Here is a 22,977-nt window from a genome sequence, read left to right on the forward strand (position 1 = left end):
CACCACCTTTTTTCCTCAGCCACACAGCCATTTTCACTCAMAGCTGGTTCTTCTCGCCCTGGAGAGCCCAGCCCCTGACCCCCAGAAGCTGAAGTTCAAGGGGAGCCAGCAGAGGCTTTGGGGAGCACATGCCCTGACACTGATGGAGTGGGGAGGGGGCAGTGCCTRCCCCTCTCCCTGAGCCTCACATTGCAGCCCTGGCTTCCAGCTGGCAAAGAGTAACATTTCCACATCTTGCAAACAGCAGTGTGCATCTTATAAACTACACTGACCAGTGGCCTGGGGGGAAGGCAGGCTCCTGTCTGCATAAAGGCTCCTCACCAGCCTGGATCAAGGACACAGGTCAGGTGGGCTGGGGAGGACATCTGGTTGTGTAACATTTCTTTAACCTGAACCTGCTCACTCGTGATTCCACATGAGAATAGTGGCCCTGCACAGACATTGCTAGTGATCATTGACAGGGACCCCCTTTTCCCCCATTCCCACTGCCTCTGTATCCACCCTCCCCACAGCTTTTCACCCTCAGCCTGCCTGGGAAGTCAATTCTCCAGCAGGTTTGCTGTCTAAATGCAAACTGGACAGGTTTAAGTTTGTCTCCTATTGTCATTTTGCTCAAATTCATAAGAGTGAATTAAGGCACACAAATGTAAAGTTAATGTCTCAAATGTAAGGCTCAGGAATACCAAATGGCCCATCTAATGACCTCTATTTCTGTGTGGATGATAAAATGTGAATGCATGTTCAATTCATGAATAGGGTCAGAGATTCCCAAAGCCACTTTGAAAACCTTTTTCAAGAACTGTACTTCCAGATAGAGTTTCTATACCAAACTATTTCAAACATCTCTGTGGGTTCTGAAGACCTTTTTACTTTTCCTACTCTCGAGTTGTCTCAAAAACAYATAAATTACATTTTAGTACTCAGATAATCCCAAGATGAGGCAGTATGCATTGCTCTATGCTGACCAAAACAGAGAAACCATCCCCTCTGCTGCTCTCCATCCTGGGAGGGGGAGAAGCAAGGAGGCCTGCATTTTAATAACCATGCTCAGAAGGAAAAAWGAAAACCAAGCAGAAAAAGCTCTGCTGATGCTGTTCAGCCCACACCAATGTATACCTGACCCTGCAGCACACATGGCTGAGCAGTTTATAGCAAAATCTCTTTTTCTTTGCCCACTTACCACAAAACAGTGCCATCATCTAAAACAAAATGTCCTGGATCCCTGCAGTGTAATTTGTGGTTTTTATGTACGCAGACATTTTAACAGAGCCCACAGGATAAGTGAACACAATTTACATGGGTTCCAGTGTTTTTCCAGGATGGCTGAGTGGTGCTGCCTATCCAAGCAGGACGCTGTGTAAGCATTAGCTCCATGGACTGTGATAATACACAAGGCATCTGGAGCAGGCCAYATTTGAATTTCAAAACAGAGCAGCTTATTCCTTGCTGTACTTTCCCGATGGCTAGACCTGGGATGGGTATTTTGCAAATGCTRAATGTCACAGATAGCTACAAGGAAGAGAAAAGATTACCAGCCGTTCCATCTCCTGCTCCCGGAGCCGCTCTTCCCTCTGCCTCCTGTGGTAGTCCATSAGGTCTTCTCTTCCTGAAATTGAGCTGATGCTGTTCTTCCGCTCTCGCATGGATGTTTGCAGAGAATTTGGTGTCTGTCTGTAACTCTCCAGATCCGGGTCATCGAGTTCCACGGAACTGGTGGAAAGGTTTCTTCGGACAGAGAATGACCTGTCGAAATCCACTGGGGAGAAAGAACTACTGGGACTTGTTCCTGAGAGTCCAAGTCTATCAAAATCATCRGGGAGATATGGGGAAGAAGGTGCTAAAAGCATTTTTTTAGCAATTCGAGGGCTTGCAGGAACGCTAAGAGTTGAACTGACATAGGGRTTACTCCCAGAGACAGAGTTTACATGTGGTGAGACTCCTGAGCTGCAAGAAGAAAAATTCAGRTAATTATCAGCATCAAAAGCATTCTGAGGTAGATCTTTTTCTCCAAGATTTTTCCTTCTACTATTACCCAGAGAGCTTCTGGGGGGCAAACTTAATGGCACCAGCTGGTTTTCTGTGGCTTTATAAAGTCTGGGTAGGGAACGGCTGTACATTCCCATATGACTTAGAGATCCCCCAGAGTATTTCCTAGGCCGTGAACTCAGAGTTTCCATCATCACATCCTTGTATTTAACTGGCTTTGTGTGAAGGGCCAGGCTGTTGTCAGCATTCATCCTCCTGCCTTGCTTTGGGCTCGAAGGCATGCTGGCTGCCCCAGAATTGCTGCCAGGTGAAAGCACCAGCTCATTCCCTGAGCTTCCATTCCACATAGTCAGGAGAGAGCCTGAGATCTTCTTTGACTCCAGCATTCCTGGGAAGTAGATGTTGTCATAAGATTTATTTCTCTGACTGTACTTTGAGTAGTGAAACTTATCCATGTGTCCAAGGGATTTTTCATTTTCTCTGCTGGCATGAATATCAAAATCTGTCCTTCCTGAAATATACCCACTGAGGGATGGAGACATGCCTGATATGGAACCCAAATGCTTTACAGAGATGCTTTTATCTGGAAGATATGGGCTTTCACAGGGGAACTGCTTGCCACCTTGAATTTTGTTAATAGAGTGTATATTTTTAACACTGGAGGAAGGATTAGGTTTAATTGGCATAGGTTGTGAAAGGGTTAAATAAGAGCCAGCATAGTCCCCATTTGTTTTAAATTTAAGGGTTGATGAATATTTCTTCGTGCTGAGGTTTTCCATAATATCCTGGAGACCATTTTCAAGGGAATTTGCCACAGAACCCTTTCCCAAACCAGCATTTTGTAACTCCATCTGTTTTTGTGAGTGGCTATAGTCTGCCATAATCTTACTGGAATCTGTAAAGACAAAACAAGAAAAAAAATTTTTAGCAAGTAAGTAGTCTCTTGCATGTGCATGCCTGCAAAAAAAACTTAAACACTTTTTGCAATAATTATTGTGCTTGTAATAAATGTGTCTCAGATCACTAAGCAAAGGAGGAGATGCACAATTTCCCCATCTGTTTCTGCAAAAGAGGGGAGACTGAAAAAGATGGGGTTGAGGCACAAAACCAAATTCATACCAAAATCAGCAACACAGCTGGAAAGAGGCTAGACTCTTTCTTTGCTGTCCTGTGCACTGCAGGAGCCTGTGGCTCAGACTTTAAAATCCTGAGCCTCTTAAGATGTCCATAAAGTCAGGAAGARTTACTAACCTGATGTTTCACAGCTGAGGAACTGAGGTATGAGGACAATATGCAAAGCAGACAGCAGAGTAAAGAGCCCAGCTCAGGTCTGCCAGGGCCAAAGACACAAGATACTGCTCTGGATCAGTTCCTCCTTTGATCTGTGCAGCTYGTGCAGCCGAGCCCCAACACACCAGTGAGCTCAATTTAGAGCTCAGTAGGAGTTTGTCACCTCTCTGCTACTTCATGCACAGTCCTGCCAAGCTTAATAGGAAAGCACAAAACCAAGACACACTTTCTAAGGTGTTTCAGCTTATTGCTCTTAAAATAAAAAGCTGTAACTACATCTGCAAAGAGCACTTTGGTTAAAAGTTAACCTTAAGGAAGCAGAATGCTAGGCTGCATGACTTCATTCTAAACAAAAAAACACATGACTATTAAAAATACTGATGGRGGTCAAGGTTACAGATTCTAATGATTCTTCAGAAATCTAATTCATACTCAGGAAGARAGCACAGACCAAAAAAGCCTTTGCTGTGGTGGGTGTTACTGCTGAGCAATGTGTCAAGCTCTAGCCTATAGTTCTGACCTCCACTTTGCCAAAAGCAAAGAAAGGAATTCAGCTCCTGGCAGTGCCAAGTTACTGCAGGAGATAAGCAGCACCCCCAGCAGGCTTACACTTAGACTTCAGCTGATGTAGAAATGACACCATTAACATTTACAGCAGCTCCTGAGATTTGCTAGTCTATGCTTTGAACAAATAAAGCACTCCTGAGTGTCAGCTCCTGCAGTGCCAGCAAGTKTTGCTTCTGAAAATAAGGGTTAAATCTGGGATTTACTCTTGGYTCAGTGACATTTCACCTTTGCCTTCAGCCTCCTCATGAGAAACTGAATTTCAGCTTGTCACTCGGTGGGAAAACCTGATGTGTAAAGAGCCCTTAAAATCCTTCAGTCCTTTCCCAAGCATCGCTTCAGGCAATTACACAAACCAAGAGACAGAATTTGGGATTCCTGTCCCCCAGCAGAGCTCATATGACCTGGTTTCATTGAGGATCACCAGGTTCAGATCTTGTGGAAGGTGGCAGTGCACCAGCAGACCTCTGAAGGTTTCCTGTGTGTGATACAAGCTGAAACAACAGGCTCTCCTCCATTATTAAGGGAAAAAAGATAAGCTTAAGAAGAAAGGTAACCATCATTACTAATGCAGTTGAATAGGCAGAAATGCAAGGAGTCAGCATTAGGGGACACAGACACAAAAATCAAATAGAACACCTTCATGACCACAGTGGACCTGGCTAAGCAGTTGTTAAATCACAAGCTCTGGTAGTGACTAAAACATTAACTTGCACCTTCAAAACTAAACCTCAAGTCTACCACTACACAGAATTTAGTATTTTTGTGCTGGCTGTATTTATGAGATTTATATTATATATCTCAATCAGAYRACTTTGAGCAGCRAAACTGCAGTTTCTTACAYTGTGATGTTTTACTTGACATTTTTMGCTGTTTTCATAAATTTTGATAACAGGAATGGTGAAGTTCAAATAAATAAAAGGATGAATATGACCCAAAGTCAAAAGAACCCTTGTCAGGACAAGACAATATCATCTGGAAAAATCAAGCATTCATGATATTAGTGGTGTTTTAAGGAAGAGGAATGAGATGTAGAAGCCATTTAAGAGCCCAGACAGAAAGCACAATGTATATGCCTTCTATATTTGGCCTTTCATTGCAGAACACACCCTAATTTCCATCTCAGTTTCTCTTTCTCCTTCCCTCTTCCAGTTCTCTCTTCCAATTGAAATCTAATCTCATTTGAAAATTGTGCTGTCCAAACCTTAACTTGAACACAGCTAAGCTCAAATATTTTTGCATAAATTTCCCTGGCTCCTCTACAAATAGCTTGGCAGACACATTAATGGGACATTAATAATTGTTCATTACTCCCTTGCAACAGCAGTAGGGCACATTTAATCGTACAAAGACTGGATGCCTTTGCCAAAAAAACAAGTTAGCTCTTGGAAACTTTCATGCCTGTTCACCACAGCAGTGAAGGGTTCATTGTACTTGAAATCCAAACAAGTACAGTAGGAAAAGGTCACGATACCTTCATGCAGCCACTCRAGTTCATCTTTTCTCTACCACCCTTTATGACAATTCTTCTGCATTTTCATTTCCAGCACCACAGTGTCCCCAATCACAGTTAAACCCCAACTGGACAACAGCACACGTTTAAATAAACCAGAGCTGCTCCCCACCAACCAGATCTTGTTTGTTTTGTTTATTTTTAGGGTAATGTTTGAGCAGAAAYTTTGTGAATATGCCAGGATGTGTTACACATTAGGATTACACATCCTGGCTGATGCTGTCTCTGCATGCAGCCACAAACACAGAGGATGGGCACTTCAGCTCGTGACATGCCCTGAACCCATCCTGCATCCAGCTTTCATGCTCAGCACAAGGGTCCTCTGTTCAACAAAGTATTTGCTGCCTGGAGCTACAGAAGRAAATCCTTCCTTTTTTATGTATTTTATTCCCCCCCGTCTCCATTCCTTTTCTTCCTTTCCTGAGCTGTTTAGCTGGGGGTCACTGATATCCATTCCAGACAGGCATTAAACTGATGGGGGAGGGTTGGCTGTCTGCAGCATATCCAGCTGTGGCCTTGTTCTGCCCAGAAAATGGAGTTAGACATGGAATAAGAACAGAGCACTGATCTTATCCACGTGTCAGGAGAATTAAAGGGACAAAATCAATTAGAAATTTGGAAATATCTCAGTACATTACAAACAAACTTCATTTTAATTGATTACCTGATCCAATATTCTGGAAGGAGGAGAGGTTACTTCTGTTTGGCATCATATTTGTCTTCTACAGGATGGGCAAAATGACACTAATTTCAGTGAACCACATAAATTCTGACCTGCAAATGAAGTAAAAAAAGAGATAAAAAATGCATTGTGTTAAGAAGTGTATTCTGGGAACATTTTTCAAGTGCATACTATAGAACACAATTGGCTTTTCCTAYGGTAAAATTTCCAGAGACAACTCAAAAGATATATGTTAAAAYATATTTGCAGAGAACCTTCCATGTTTAATGTGGAGACTGTGGAAAAAAAAATGCCAAACCTGTCTGCAGTTGGTTTATCAGTTTAAAAGTACACTTAATTTGTTTTGACAATCCACYATTATCTATGATCCTGAGTCTCTACAAGCAGTTACTCGTCACAGCTCCCGAGTTTGGTCTGTGATCCTGTGGCTTCCTTAAGAAATCACTAATGAGGTTGCACTTTGCTGCTGAAAACTTTATTTTGAAAGCCCATAGCCCAATCTCAGCCCACGCATCACAAGCATCCTGCAATCATGAATAAACCTATGCAAAACCAGGTGTGTGACCGAAAAAACAGAAAATGTTTTGGCATGCAATGATTCCTGAGTTTCCAAAAAAGCCTGACTAGGAATGCAAAGGGATTCTTGAAAGTTTATTTAAGAACAAATTAAAAATTGATATGGCTACAAGAGAGACTTGGCTTAAAAGAAATGCCAAAATTAAATCCCACTAAAAACTAAAATTAAATCTAAATCCAAATAGAGARAAGACCTCTCGTGAGTTGTTCTATTAAAAGATTTTTTTAATACATATCTGTTTTTTAAAAGGTTGACAAAACAATTYAAAAATTGCACCAAGTGACAAAATTAATGGCAGCCATCTGTATATCCTGTGGCTTTGCTCTGGACAAGCAAACAGGAACGTGTCAGGAAAACGAGTGAAGAACAGAGACAGATATCTGGGGCTGTCTAGAGACGAGCCACCTATTTAAACATTTAAACAACTGCAGCCATCCCAGCCCCAAGGTTTCAGCTCTCTGGGGCACAGATGTTCTGTGCTGTGCTTTTCATGGTGTTCTCCTGGGAGCACAGCCCTGGGAGAAGGGAGCAGGCTGCTGATCCTTGCAGAGGGAGGCTCCTTCACTCCTGCCTCACCTGCTCCCCTCAAGCTGCTCTCCCAAGGGRGCCAGACCATGTCCTTTTGCTCCATTCCCCCAGGAATCTCCTGTGCTAGCCTCACTTTTGCAGTGCTTTTTCCTTCTCTGTAGAGGTCATTTCTCAGTTCTGAGAAACCCCTCTAGGCACATTCTGCCCCTCACAGCAAGATGGGGCTTCCTCCAAGGTCCCGTGATCCCCYGTTCTCCAAAACCGGCACCTCACCCAAAACCACATTCCTCTCCAAGGAGCTGGGGTAGGGAAGGAGACCCCCAGGAGCACTACAGCTCCTGAAGGGATTCACCCACGTGTCCAGCACAACAGCACTGAAATTCTCCAAAGCAGATGACAGGAAGGAACCTGGGCAGCAGAGAGTTTTTCAACCCAATTTTTATGCTCAACASGTTATTTCATTGACATGAAACACCATCCTTTTTACCTCATTTGGTCTTCCTGTCTATGGAAAGACTCTTTTCCTAATTCCTACCAGTTTGCCTCAGGTCCTTCAAACTCCAAACCTGCATGGCATCCCAGGCACCCAGCTGTGCTGGAGCAGGGCTGGGCACTGCCCARGGAGCCCAGCAGWGCTGCGGGCAGCTGACCCCAGCAAGAGTGACYGTGGTGCTCCCACCTGTCTGTGACCAAAGGCTGAAGGACCAGGACACAAATCCAGCTGATACTGCCACTGTGTTGACAYTTTGGTATATTGCTTGTGTCACCTCTATTAACAATACTGCCCTTTGCGCCCAGAGGTCYTCAGAAAAGAACCAAAACTTTTCAGGCCATGTTCAACTTGGCATAGCAAACCAGTGACACACAACATTTCAAACTGGTCTGCAAAAAAGATGTCACTGTACCACTGAACAGAACAACCAAACCTGGACAACTTGGAACTRGAAGACAGAACAAGGGTTGGTGTCTTGGGTTGATTTTATGATAACAYTCTATTCCTATATTCCGTCTGCTTGTATGCCCAAAATGTCCTTGTGCCTTTAAATGCGACCTGGAAAAAGGGGCAGGAGCAGCTGGGAAGGCAGCATGGGCAATTAAAAGCCAGGGCTGCTGCATGTGTGCTGGGCTGTGGGGAAGGTCGACTGGGCACTGAGAGAACTCACCTCGCTGGGTGCAGGAGTTATATTGTTGCTGCTTAGCTAGCTCAGGTTTGTTAGCTTGGGCAAACAGCTCTCCCTGGACTGCCACCCCTTCTACGACTCCTGTGATTTTCTTCTGGAGCAATTCGGCAGGGCTTCAGTCTGAGAACCAGGAGGCAAGCGCCATTCAGCTGGGGGCAGACGCGGCTCCGTCTCACCCTGGACTCTGGAGAAGCCAAGCCGGCAAAAGAAAAGTACACTGAGCCCTCTGCTTCATCCACAGTGAGGAGAGGACTACCACCAGGTTCCCACTGCTGCCCAAGTGGCCACGTGGATTTTTCCTTCTTTTTTATTTTTTTTTCCTGGGACAAGAGCCATGCCATCTTTCTCCCTACCACGTGCCAAGTGGCTGTGGGGGGAGGGGGCAGCATGCGTTCCTGGACTTTTAAATATCTAATAGTTACTTTATTTTTTTATCTGTGTCCTGTGGGCACCTTGTTTTGTTAATAAACTATTTTTCTCTTCACATTTGCCCAAACATCTGTTTCATATTGGTGGAAAAAAATTAGCAAGCTTTTTCACTTCAGAGGAAACATTTATCCTGCAACATTTCTCTCTGAAARCATTATCTCAAACCCAGAATTAGTTGAAAAGAAAGGAAGATTCACTGCATTTCTTGTATTTCCAATATTGCCTCTTTATGGTTAAGATCCCCAAAAACCCCATCCTTTCTATCTTGTGAGATGACAGCTGCTTCATCAATGTGACAAACATTAAGGAGAGCACAGCTGAAAGGGAAGGATTTTTATGCAATTAAAAATTCAATTTTTGATTCAATTTGGTGAATACCTGAGTATAATATGCTAATAACTTTTTYTAAGGTTAAATATTTATGTGGTTTCAGTTCAGGTTTGAGAACTCATTACACCCCTCTCTTCCTTGATAATGAGAGATCAGAGAAGTCATCACTTAGTAATAATTGGATTTCAGAGAGGAAGAACTTTCTAAAAACTCTCCACATGACCAAAAACAAGAAACAATCAGTGAATTAATGAGCTAAGATAACAAACAGCTCAAAATCCACAGTATATCTGCTCTCRTGAAATCATACTCTTTCAGATGAGGTTATACAGGGCCTCCAGCAAGGCTGACTCTTGTTACAGAGCACATGCCACGCTTTGCCTTGCCTGGAACTAAGCAAAATGATTTCATCTGGGATTTATAAAGTCATCTGAAGTGAATGTATACAGCATTACCAATCATGCTTCATCTCTACAGTGCCCAGGCCAAATTAAGTTTTGTTTCACTAACAACCAGAAGAAACAGTGATTCACAACTCAGGCAGCGAGTCAAACAAAGGATTCCAGTTTTAAGATATTATAACACTGGGTGGCTTCACGGTAAGAACTGTGCAGTGGTTTAACCCCAGCTGGCAGCTCAGCCTCCCCCCAGCTGCTCACTCACTCCCCTCCCAGGATGGGGGACAGAATCATGAAAGAGGGAAAATTAGTGGATAAAGTTAATGACAGTTTAATAGATAAAGCAAAAGTCATGCACAAAGTAAAGCAAAGCAAGGAATTAAACCCCCAGGAAAGCAGGGTTCCATCACTCCGAATGTTCCACCCCCTTTTTTGTTCTTCTCGCAGYTTTATATGCTGATCATGATGCCATATGATGTGGGACATCCCTTGGGTCAGCTGTCCCAGTTGTGTCCCCTCCAAACTTCCCTGGTCCTCCCCCCCTCCACCTTGTCAATGGCGTGGCAAAAGAAGGTGAACAGTCCTTGATTCTACAGAAACCCCACTTAGCAACAACCAAAAACACTGGTGGTTATTCTCATTATTCTCATACTAAACCCAAAACACAATGCTGTAACAGSCAMCAGGGAGGAATTAACTGTATCCCAKYCAAAACCAGGACACTTCAGTGCAGGAGCCAAAAGCTGCAGCYCAGCCAAGCCACAGGTACCTGTGTACACTGCATTACCCAGCACTCCATCCACAGATTCAGAGTGATGTTTTCTCAGCACATAAGCTTCTCACCTCTTCCTCTAATTCTGCCCCGACTGATACCCATCTATCTCCCTTTGGCAGAGCCTGCTCTGGCACACACTTTACTCTTATGTTACCAGTCAAGAGGGTTGTAGCGCCTCAGGCATTGCTAAGGGGCTTCTCTGACTGAAAATAAACAGTCAGTCAAAACTCTCAGACTTGGCCATCTATCTTTTAAGGCTTTTYTGCTCTTCATTGTTTTTTCATTTTCAGTTTCTCACAGCACATTAAGAGTGGCTCCCTGGAGCTCCTGGCACCTCTACCTCTGACATTTCAGAAACTCCTTCAGCAGTGTATTGCCACTCTCGGAAACCAGATGAAACCCCAAGTGATGGAGGGTGAGGAAAAAAGCCCATCATTGGCAGCATCTGCACATCATTAGAGTTTCATTTGTTCTGCAACAAAATCTCCAAATGATTAGAGTCTGTTTCAACTATTCCAATAAAACACACACTGTTTTGGAAACAAGAAAACCTCTTGAATTTTCACACCCTGAACAAAATTTGGTGAATGAGTGCTGATGGCTTCAGTGCCTGGAGATTTCATTTTCCCACAGTATAGCACGCCTACGTGCAAAAACAGACTGTTCCACTACCAACTTCATTTACCTTTTTCTCGCATAATCTGAGGACAATGTACCTACTCCTGATCAAAGCTGTTTTTATTCCTGACTTACTCTGCTTATTTACAAACAAAATTCTTGATCGGCTCAATCTGATGCCAAAGTAAAACTCACTGGAATCTACTGTTTACCTCCAAAGCTTTGGRGTAAATCCATCTTTCCCCAAGCTCACTGTCAAACTTTTGGTGGATATTCACAATTTGGTGGATATTGTGTATCCATGAATGGACAACCCTTAAGAGACAGCAAARCCATCTCTGCCAAAACTTGGACAACTCAGCAAGGCTGTGATYTAAAGGTTGCCTTAAGCATCCTTCTTCATTTCCTCCTCCTCCTCCCCCACAACATAATACCCTGGACCCCAAGCTAGAGCTGATTTCCTGCCAGCACAGCCCTGAAATCTGCTCAGTGCCTGTCTTTTCGAGATATAAATCCTGCAACACATAGGTCCCTGCAAGCAAGTGAGCACAAGGTCTGGTTACAGGCAAAGGGTGTTTTAGTTCCTAAAACTCAYAGCTTGGCACCTTCAGCAATACTAAATAAATTAAAAATCTAACACCTGTGAATCAGATTTGCCTCAGTCACTCCCTTGCAATCCTGCAGGTTTCCGATGTGGAAAAGGGAGTGGCAGAGGAAGTTGCTCTTATGCCTTACCTCTTCCTCTGAGGAATTATCACACTGAATATTGGAGAAAGAAGGAGAAATAAAACAGTGCAACAGAAAACACCCTAAATAACATTATCCCCCTGTAAACCACATAGATTTTACTGTATAACCCACCTGACTAATCATMAAATTGCACTTAAATATGGCATTTTTAATTACTCTTACTGTTAAAACATKATTCTCTCCTGTTTGATAGGGACTGATGTTGTAGGCATTGTCACATCAATTGCTCTTTCCAGTAGGCAGACATAATCATTTTAATCAGGTCACGACAGCTGACAATTTAAAATGCACATGAAAAATGCAAACATTTACCATGCAAATTCTACACTTGAGTGACTACAAACGGAGGGTCGAGCCATTGATGTRAGAGACACAAATAAAAATGATGGGGGAAATGTTGAAGCTTTTTTAACTTTTGCGCTGTAACAGCTACTCTTACCTGAAACAGAAACTGTAAGTACTCATTTCAATGAACCTAAACTCATTCTGATGCATTTGGTAGGACAAGAGACTGGACCACCTACCCAAACAGCATTACATTAGCAGACATCACTGCCTCCTCCTCATCTGACAGTCACACAAACCACTRTTTCATCTGGAGTAGTTCACTGAGATAAACTGAAAGAAGGAGAGTTAATTCTCTTCTGCTCAAACAAAAGCCACTGACAGGTAGAAACACACTAGAAGAGATTTCTGTTAAAACAATGAACTCCTTTCATCATGCAGAAAACCAGTGCTGGCAGACGACAAGCCAAACTCCAGTCATATTCATCTTTTCTATTTTGGTACCTTTATGGTAGYTAAGCTCAAGAGTCAGTTATCTGACCCAATGACTGATTCATCTCATGACAGTAGTGACAGACTCCCTGGTATCATTCTGACACTATTTCATTAACTCCTTTTCTATTGAAAATTTGAATATGCTCAAAACATTTGCAAACTGAAACTTTGGAATTTCACACAGAGATGACAAATAGAAATCTGCTGGTGGGCTGTGACTGCTTACTGYGTAGACTAAGAAAACCCAAACCAAACAACAGAGCTGGTGTAGAAACAAATACACAAAAATACTCTAGACCAACACAATGCTCACTCCTGAAGTTCAAGAAATAAAATTTCAGGAAGAGAACTGAGTGTGAAACAAGTATCCAAATTCATATCACACAGGAGCAGAAATTCTCACTGTACAAGAGCAGAAAGATTTTAAAGAGAAGTTTTTCTGTTCCCATCCTACTTGACATGACAAACTTGCCCCTAGGATGCCCCTGACAAATTCAATGAGAGCAGGTAGATCAGGCCCAGAAAACTCAAGCAGACAGAAGAACTAATCAGAACAGCTTCAAAGATCATTCACTCTTTTTTTTTTTTCCCTGGATGTCCTTGCCATGTTCCCCCCATCTATTGCGTTTTCCCACTCTCAGGCAACCTTTGCCCACGATCTGTTTTCCTCTGTGCTGATTTCTTTCACTGCCACTTTCACTGCCACTTTGTGCCTGTCACTTCCTTCCRTTAATCAGTCCTCTCCAGTGCCCACTTAGTCTGACAGTTTCTGTCTCTCTTGTGTCGCTCGTCCATTTCTCCTCAATTTGTCTCCTTCCCGGGATGCTTGCCCCATATTTCCGTACATCCCCTCAGGCTCTTTGACGCTTCTCATTTCCCGGCACTCTCAGGGCAGCCAGCATGCCCCCAGACTAAATGCTTCTCATCACACTTGCCTGGCAAACCACACCACGRCAGTGACAGCTCAAGTGGCACCCGCTGCCATGGCTGCTGTGCTACCAAGCCATGGCTCTGCATGCCCCAACACAGGGCAGCGCTTATGAACAGTCCCAGGATTGCACTTCCTCAATGGACAGAGGTGCTATAGCTGCAGTTACACCATTTACTTAAGATATTTACTGTCATAAAGTTTGCTTAAAAAAGGACTCCAACCTGCACGAGATTTGAGTAAGAAAAAAACAAACTTGGTCTTATTCACGCAGTTCATTCTACACTGCATTCTCTGGAGGACCTTCTTCTACAGAGAAAAATTCTCCTTGGATTTCTGTGGCATCTTGGATGTGCTCCACCAGTCTAAAACAAATCCTAAATGAACAGCACCTGCTCAAAACATCCAGAACATCATTTTATAGCTGCTCATTTAATTCAATGGGAAACACTGTTTGMCATGCTGGCAGTTACCATACACCAGAATTAACCATTCATTTTAACAAATTAAAACAGAAAGAATACACYACATGTGCAGTAAACACAGCACTAATTCCTTTGTTTGCCTGCACCCACTTTGCTTATTTCAGCTTTTCTCTGAATCTTCAAGTGGAAAAGACAAAAAAAAAAAAATCTTCCCATTTCAACATGTTCAGTCCTTCTGATCCAACTCCAGCCTCAAGGTGGATCTGCAATCTTTAGCTCACCCCTCACTTCCTATCGAAACCCAAAACACTTCAAATTTTTCATGATGGACTTTGCTCCTTCTCAACAATAGTCTGCTGATGGCTTTGACTACTTCCAAGGAGCTGGTTGATAATTGTATCTGATAAGCACAGACAGCAACTGATATGGAAAAAATATTACCACTCTTCCTATCCTGGCTGATGGCAAAGATTTCCACTTCCTCAGTAAAAACAGGGACCTACTAATGAATCCATTTAGCATTTGTCAGAATGGAAGCAAAATGAATTGCTGGTGTAGAAAAGGAACTGTGTAAAATCAAACAGAGAGAAATGGCAGGGTGTTCCTACTTGACAGCCCTAAAGGTACCTCCTTTTCTGTAACCCTCTCAGCTCAAACTGCCCCTCCCCATGACAGCAAATGTAGGCATTCTCACATCTTCACTTGATCTTTCTTTCCTACATTGCTGCCTTCTGCTGTGGGAAAGCAAGCCCATCCTCATCCTTTGCAATTTCATTCAATCATGCTTTACTTCCTCCCATCTCTCATCATTTCCCATGTTAATAACTTGTTTGAGGACATTATCCACGAGAATACAGAGAAAGCAAAAACTAAAAAGTTCACTAAACATGAAAACTTGCAAAAAAAGGCTGTTCTTGTGTCTCTTTTCCCTCAACAGAGGGAAGGTGTGGCACAAAAATGAAATATTCMCCATGTTCTGACTGGCAACATGTTCACCCAGATGCCCTGGAGATGCAGACAGAGCACGTGCAGAGTCAAGGCACAGAGACAAGATGACAGGTTGACAAGATGAGCATTTGGGGGAAAAGGAACTGGTGACAAAAGCCATGTGTGTGAGATCAAGCAAGCTCTCAGCGGTAGGAGCAGAAAGCCCATCTCCCGAGTCTTTATGCAGGCTCAGACAGTGTATTTACACTTCTGCACAYGGGTAAATTCCTCAGGCAGCTTTGGGGCAGGAGGAGTAGGAGCGGGGACTATTTTCCAGCCCGTTCCTCCCTTTGCCCGTGGGCAGCAGGTATCTTCCCGAGACAGCTCTGGTCTCCCAGCTGAACTCCRCACCGAGCGCGGGGCTCCGGGCGCCCCGAATGCCACCCGGCTGGTGACAGGGCTACACGAGGGGGGACTYAGGAGCTCAGAATGTGTCAGGGCACACCGAGCCCCAAGTTCTGTTTTCCGTCCGCAAGCYGCTCCGCCGTAATGCCGGGTTCCTGTTGCTAAACTCCAGCGATGCCGAGACGGCATCCATCGTCGGCTCAGCCCCGGGAACCCATCCCCACCGGGCACGGCAGCCCTCGCACAGCCGCAGGAGCCTTCACAARCCACCAGCCGAACAAAGGAACGCGGACAAAGAGCCTCGTCCCACGTCTTCCCCTCCACCAGGTAGATTATTGACGATGCAAAACCAAACCAAGCAAAGGCAAGCCCCGCCGTTCCTCCCTCGCCTCCTCGGACCTCGGATGCCCCCGCCGCACCCCGGGGTAGAGGCTTTGTTCGCCGACGGGGACGCGGCAGAACCGGGGGGAACACCCGGACAAAGAGGGAGAAGCGTCTGGCACGAAAGAGATACGGAGGGAGCCCGGTCCCTCACGGCTGCGGGGTCTCTGCCGAGCGGGCGGCAAAGGGGGGACCCCGCCGCCCCCACCCGTCAGACGTGGGAGGGGACCGGAGGCGGGGGAGGGGATGGGGGGGGGGTTGGTGGTGGCACAAACTCCCTTAAAAGTAGCCCAAAAAACGGGGACGACTGCGAGCAGCTAAGCCGGGCTCTGCGTGCCCGGGAAGGACCCTCTCCCCACACCCGCGGGGCTCCGCCGCCTCTGCCCMTCCCCAGGGCCCGGGAGGGCTTCCCCCACCCCGCGGGACAGCGCTGCCCCCGCACTCACCGCCGCTCCCGCCGCCGCTCCCCGCGCATCCCGGTCCCCGCCGCCCGCCCGGCTCCGGAGCGCCGCCGCCCCCGGGAGCCGCCCCCCGCCGCAGCGCCCGCCCCCCGGCGGGGCCGGGGCACCCCCGCGGGCAGAATGGTTCGCTCCCCTCAGGCCGGGGTCGCGGGAGCGGGGCGGGCAAAGGGCAGCCGGGATGGGGGGGGAAGGGAGGGAGCAGGGGGGTGGACGGGCGAAAAAGGGGAAACGGGTTCAGGGATATCCCCGGAGGGGCCGCCGTGGAGCTCCTCACGATCCATGAATATGAGTCGCCAGGCAATTTCCTGCCCGCGAGATTAGCTGAGCAAACAGGGCGGCGCTGGCAGGGCGCGGGCCCCGTTTTCCGTGCCTGGGGCTGGGGCTGCTCTTTACCTGCGCCCGCCCTTCACCTCATCTCCCTCCTCCTCATCCCCGGGGCAGCCGTGGTGCAGAGGGGGCTGCCCTCCGCCCTCCTGACCCCGGAGCGGAGCCGGATTGCTTCTGTGCCCTGAGAAAAATACACCCATGAAAGTCTGTGTGTACACATAGACACCCCCGTGCGTGCACACACASGGGGCTCCCAAAAGACTCCCGTCTATCCACATACATCGCCGAAGGATGCAGCTGCCACCACCAGCATGCTGCCGTTCCCAGCGCAGGGAAGGGGCCGGTGAGCCTGGCCGGCCCCTGCTGGAGGGGTTTTCACACCAAAGCAATCGTACCAGCCAGCAGCGGCTCGGCACAGCGTGTTTGCCAGGGCAGCGCGTCTCGCCCGTCGCGTGTTTGGCGAGCGGCTGGAGGTGCCAGCCCGGAGCCTTCAGGGGTCCCGGCTCAGGAGCCTGCTCAGTGACACAGGCAGTGAGGCCACCTGCGGGGTACGAGCTGTTACAAGGAAAAGAAAAAGGGGATAAAGCCTCCGGGGAGGGGTGATCCACGGCGGGGATCACTGGGTGCTGGGAGCCCAGGGCGCAAAACCAACCTTGGTTTTCCGAGAGCCTGTGTAGAGTCAGCCTGGCGAGGCAAAGCCCGGCGGTGAGAGCTGCGAGCCAGCCTGGAGGACTGTGCTCAGGGCAGTGAGCCAGAGTATCCTGCACAGCGATCTTGTTTCGTGCTGTGTGGCCCCGCCACTCTACCTTTCCCCGTTTGTTTCCCGAAGAGGAATTTCGGGAATCGCAGCACTTACCTGCAGAGCAGGGGTCCTGGGGGATGGGTCACCCACACCCGGCCAGGTGAACCACCACCGCGACTGCTGACTGTTCCCATGTGCCACGAGGAAATGGAGTTTGTTCTGATCCAGTTCCTGCCTTCCGGGGGATATTTTACTTGGCTAGAACCGTTACTTCASTATAATATAAACTTTGTAATAACACATTAATATCTGGAGTCTGTATACTGACACCCACAATMCTAGAGAATATTAAAACAAAACCTTTGGCTGTTCTGGTGTCTACTGTAATTTACGTTAAAAAAGACAAGCTTTGAGACTAATTACTCTAAAAGGGCAGAACCTAGATGGTCTCCTCTGTGATGCCTCCACAAACATCCCAGTACATCATTTTCCACTAGCATTGACCCTGGCTCTTCTCTTTTGTTCACTGAACAAGCAAGAAGTAGATACACTTTAAAAAAATGCATATGTGTGTAATAAATGCAGAGTTAAAGACATGCTCACAGCGGTAAATTACTTTTAATCCTGCCACAGCCAGAACCAAAAGCAGSCAGCCTTCCCTTCATCTCACACGATCTTCCTTTTCCTTTTAAGTGGGAAAAACTSTAAGTAATAGTCTGCAAAAATGTCTCTAGGGAAAGTGAAGCCTAGGAGTACGGAAAGCTGCAACTTGCGGTTAAACTATTACTCCAAAGGACTTCTGATATGCCAGCTGAAATGTTCTTCACTTAGTCCCTACCCCATAGGTGAGGAGGCAGCAAAGCTGGGTAAGGCAGACCATATGTTTCCCCTGATACCTGTATGCTGGAAAAACTTTGTCTGAATCAGTGTCATCTGTTTCTTTTCAGAAAAAGGAATAAAAGTAAAGAATAGGATTTATTTCTAAAATAATAATAAGTACTCAAAGTCAGCCATAGGTGAGGTTCTAAAATAATTTGTTAAGTTGTAATGTTTAACAGGCAAGAGTCTGGCAATTTAAAACAACAACCAAAAACCCATCTTGGATGTTTTATGAGTAGGAAATACTTAAAAATTAGGAAACAAGTGAAACTCCATAAACTAAAGAGCTGAAAACTCTTGTTGGAGCAAAAGCAGCAATGTTGCTGCTAAGGAAAGTCAGGGAAAAGTGTATGGAAACTTGCACGAGAGCTACAGTCATAGATGGGTTCAGCAGTCCTCCTAGCCAGCATTAACTCTTTTCATGGCAATTGCACAGCTACATCAACTCTACTGCATATCACAGAGGCTTTTAAAATTCTCCACCCCTCAGTAGGCAAGCATGCCCGATAAAAGTTTAGTTTCCATGGTAATTCATATAAGTAGAAATCAAATGTTGGAATGTTTGCAAAAAGCATGCTTTAATCAGGARCATTGAAAATGGTAATAAAATGCCATTTTATTACCATACTTCAATGCCATGCTTCTATAAGATGGAAAGAGAGATCATTTCTGCTGCTTCAGAACGGAAGTAATCTCTGTGCAGGCACCCACAATCACAACCTCTGTGTTACCTGGTCCCTTACTTTTACAGATTTTATCCTCATCATCAGTGTGGACATGACTGCATTTCTGTCAAATGAGCCAGGCCCCACAGCTGGGAGCTGATTCAGGCTTTATATTATCTGCAGGAGGAGAGGCGATTCCCAGCCTGACAAAATYGGTTGAGATAAGGCTTCCTGTTGATGACTGGGTGCTGTTACACCCAGTCTTTTCTTTGGTGGCAAAACTGGTCTGGTTTCTTCCGTTTTGTGCCTTAACTACTCATTCCTATTCACTATSTATAATTTGTGACATTCTTTGGTGAGGTGATGCAATTATTTATGAAAACCACATCAAGGAAATGATCCAGGTGAATCCTCTTCCTTCCCAACACCTCCACCTCTTCTGAAAAAGGTCCAAAAAGAACTTGCATTACAGTGGTTRATGAGAAGAGAAACAAATAGATCTGAGCAGTTGTGCTTGGGATTGAACCCCTGTTTCTTGAATCCGCATCACCAACACCAATGGATTATTAAGCTGCACCTTTTTGAACAAATCTGTCCCAGCGAATGAAGTCATAAGGATTCAGTGCTTCCCAGCATATAACCAGAGCATTTTGAACCATTGTGAAGCTGTAGCTTGACATTACAGAATAAAACTGCACAATTGTTTATAGCTTGAAAATAATGACACAGATAATGACAATAATGACAATGATGACACAAAATAATGGTCACAACCAGAACGTTGGGTRAAACTTCAAAGCAAGCAGTGATTTTCCGCTGTAACTTCCTCAAAGACATTTTGAGACAGTGTAGCAGGCTGGATTCTAGCTTATGAAAGAATTTTGATTTTTAAAGCTCATTGGGAATCTCTGCAAAGTCAAAAGGCAACATGGAGCATGACTGCATGCATCAGTATCATTCTGGTGAAAAAAAATCACACCCTGTAGTTACACTGGTCATCCTAATTAAAAATCTAAAAATCTATTGATGCAGCACACAGTAGAAATGCKTATCAATAATAAAATAATAGAAATTGGGATTTGACCACTGGAGTGTTCGTGTGACTCGGCCTGAAACTTTCTTAAATTGTTACACAAGAGCTATCAAGAAGAAACTGCCTGGGGAAAATAAGTTGCATGAGTAATCAAATCTCATGCTCCAGGGCACAAGTCAATTGCTGGAATGGTCAAGAAAGGAATTTCCTTACTCTCTTCCTTTGCAYGGTTGTACACAATTAACTAGGTTGTAATTGCAAGGCAAAACACGCTTATATTTCGCATTTTTCTGAGTCATCTGCCACTAGCTGCTTTTGTAGCTGGGTTCAGAGCTTAAGGGACAGGTCTGGCAGGTGGGGGTTCGTTTGCTCTTCTGTGAGTTTTTGCCTAGATTTGCAACACAGTTGGTGAGGTTTGCTCTTCCATTATGCTGACTGTCTAGCCCATAGTATGACTGTGTTGCAGAAGTACCATTAGAGTGCGACTAATTTAGGCAGTTAATTTTCTGTTAATAATAAGTAGTTACCTTAAAAAAAATCCCTCTGTCTTTAATTGCACAACTCATAATGACTCATTTAAGCAGTAGCAGCGTTGTATCCATAATGGCCCAAAGATATAAACATGACAGGATTTTTTGGAAAGGTAACCATTTTTATTAAGCAACTGGACCATTTAATGCAGTGAAAGATCGTGCAATTTCTTCATTAAATAGAGTGGTTCAGTAATAAAAAGAATTTTTGCTACCACGGGATGGTCATGGCTTCAAATCACAAGAGCACTCCCCCATTAGCTTGTGTATGGCTCTCTGTCTTCACTGCTGATTAATTGCTTCCCTTCCCTAGAACCAGCGTGTGCTCTGCTGAGTGGGGGTGGCTTAGGGCTTCATTAGCCAGCTCTGCTACTGCTGCTGAGCTCTCCACAGCAGTAGTAAAGTGTTTTTTCCTGTACACAAGTACATTTTTGATGTATGATCTGTGAGAAAACATGTTGAAAACTACAAGTGCTAGCAAAGCCTTGGTCAGGGCTCCTCACGGATGCCAGTACAGTAGGAAAGCTGTTGGCACAAGATGTGGTGCAACTTCTGTGGCTACACTGGTTTACAATTATAGTCACAGATTAGGACATCTGATGGTTTTGTACCTCGTGGTTGCATACATGGGTACCTTCATTCCATATCTGCCCCTCCTAGACTTGTCATYTACCCAGCAAGCAATAAGCTGATTCATAAATCCTTATGTGCACCGAAGTTTGGGGTCTTACTATTTTCTTCTGATGCCAAGCCAGGGAAGTTTTTATTCTCTTTTGGTCTCTASTGATCAAATCTGGATGCATATATAACAATACTGTGGGTCATGTCAGTAAGACAGTACTTTCTTTAGTGAGAAGTAAGAGGAAATCTAAAGCAATTTAAGCTTCTTGCCCAAGGTTACACAGGAAATCTCAGTGGGGGCAAGGTATGGAACACCAGAACCAAAGTTACTACTTTAATTACACAGTTAATCTGTGTAAGATAGATCTCTCTCTGTTGAAATAAATTCTCATTTTTTTTCTTCCTCCTGCAAAAGGTATTCTTYCCCTTCATGTGAAACTCAGTTAATTTACCTCTTCTGACTCAGTWCAGAGTCAAAAGAGGTAAAACAATRTATTTGTACCAAAAWGAAAGATRGTTGCCAAAACTGACTTCATTCTGTTCAGTCATTTGGGCTTTTGTAAAGGCAAAAGCTTTGTCTAATGAAGCTTAGATAAAATATATTCTCACAACTGATTCATGAAGCTGTTTYTGCTGACAAGTTTTTGTATGTGTGTTCAGAAGGGTTATAGAGGTTTTCTTCTCAGCAGATGGCCCCCAAATGTGGCATTATGTCCCATTAGCAGCACAAAGGATGACACAATATTATTACTACTTTCTCCCAGTAAGAGGGGCAGCATAAGATGCAGAGATATATTTTAGCCTCAGATTTCTGGGGTTTTTTTTTCTCCTAACACAGGCAGGATTAAAAGCATCTGAAAAATGTAAATTCTCTCCCTATGCAGCCCTTACTCAAAATTGCCTCAAACACTTAGATAAAATATACTAAACCCAAAGACAGATGTCCTGAAGATGCACTAATACCAGAGGTAAAATCAACCTCAACSAAAATAGAAGTCAAGAGACAACCCACCATCTAGCTTTGCCAYGGCACTTGCACTCCCTTAAACAAAATCCGAAAGGTATGAGAGGATAGAGGAGAATGTCACAGAGTACAATACGTTCATCTCCCAACAGAAGAGGGCAGGGAAAAGATAGTCCTGCATTTCCCCACAGGTTTTTAAGGATGATGCTATAGAAATCTGGCTCCTGAGGCCAGGACAGCTTCTGTACCAGACAGCTTGTTGGCTTGCAAGGCATGATAAGATAGGATATGGCACATACCCTGGATATTTGCCCTGTGCCAGATTAACCCATACTCTGTTCTTCCCTTTCCTCCTTCTGTCAGCCCATTTTGGGTTCCCCTGGGGAATAATGGGGGGCTGTCCCCAGTCATCCTGCAGGTACCACTGTTTCCTGTGCCACCTTCCTTCCAGGGTCTGTCACCCTGCCAGCGACAGGACTGGGTTCTGGCAGRCTAGGCAGAGGATCAAACTGTGGGAGGGTTCCAGATGACCTCGCCCTTCGTGCAGGCTGCACGCTGCTGGAAGAGCCTTTGGCACCTGATCTTAGTGTAGAGAAAGTAAAATATTGAGGTGCTTCAGATTCCAAGCTCTGCATCTCTGCACCTGCCAGCCTGCAGTGGGTGGGAACTCTGCCCTTTAACCAGAAGCTGAAGCTTTCTAGGACAATGCCCCAACTAACAGTACAAGGTAAACTGAAAAGCAAAYAAACACAGGTATTTGGGGAATATGAGTAGTTTGTACCAGTGCCCCAGTTAACAGTACAAGGTAAACTGAAAAGCAAAKAAACACAGGTATTTGGGGAATATGASTAGTTTGGAAATGCTGTTTTGCAGGAGCTAAGCCATACGAAGTTTGCTGAGTTAGGCACRTGTCATTGTCTCTGCTGCTCCCCAGAAAGCACCTCTCCCTGTTCCACCATGCTGCTCCTGGAGCTTGGGCACCCCTTTACCCCTGAACCCCATATCTGTTCTTTGCTCTGAGTGCTCTTCTGTGGCCACGACACCACACACTTCCCAAGAAATCCCCGCTGACTGATGTAGGATTAGGCCCACAGGAAGCAATAAAATATGCTTGCTGATCCCACAGTATCACAGGAAATTTACATATGACAATCTTTAACACATTGTTTTAATAAATTGTGATTTTGTTCTATAGTTTAAAGACCACTGTAAAATCTGGGATAGGAAGCTGGGGGTAGTCTGGCTGCTTTGTCATGATGCCTTGTTTACATGTTCCAATTTTTTTCTT

General features: G+C 44.9%; 1 protein-coding gene across 5 annotated transcripts in view; it reads right to left on the reverse strand.

The window, feature by feature from the left end:
* PHLDB2 (pleckstrin homology like domain family B member 2) overlaps positions 1-15,970 on the reverse strand; it is a 65,137-nt gene extending 49,167 nt beyond the window's left edge. For all 5 annotated transcript variants that reach the window (XM_057371835.1, XM_057371833.1, XM_057371834.1 and 2 more), the window contains exons 1-3: positions 15,914-15,970; positions 6,018-6,127; positions 1,533-2,881 (exon numbers count right to left, since the gene is read on the reverse strand). In XM_057371835.1, the coding sequence (XP_057227818.1) occupies positions 1,533-2,881; positions 6,018-6,066 (1,398 nt within the window). In that variant the 5' untranslated portion in view covers positions 6,067-6,127; positions 15,914-15,970. The remainder of the gene's footprint in view (positions 1-1,532; positions 2,882-6,017; positions 6,128-15,913) is intronic.
* Positions 15,971-22,977: the final 7,007 nt, after the last annotated feature.

This window comes from Malurus melanocephalus, unplaced genomic scaffold, assembly GCF_030028575.1.
Source record: "Malurus melanocephalus ecotype Western Australia unplaced genomic scaffold, MMel_1.1 scaffold_159, whole genome shotgun sequence".
NCBI lineage: Eukaryota > Metazoa > Chordata > Aves > Passeriformes > Maluridae > Malurus > Malurus melanocephalus.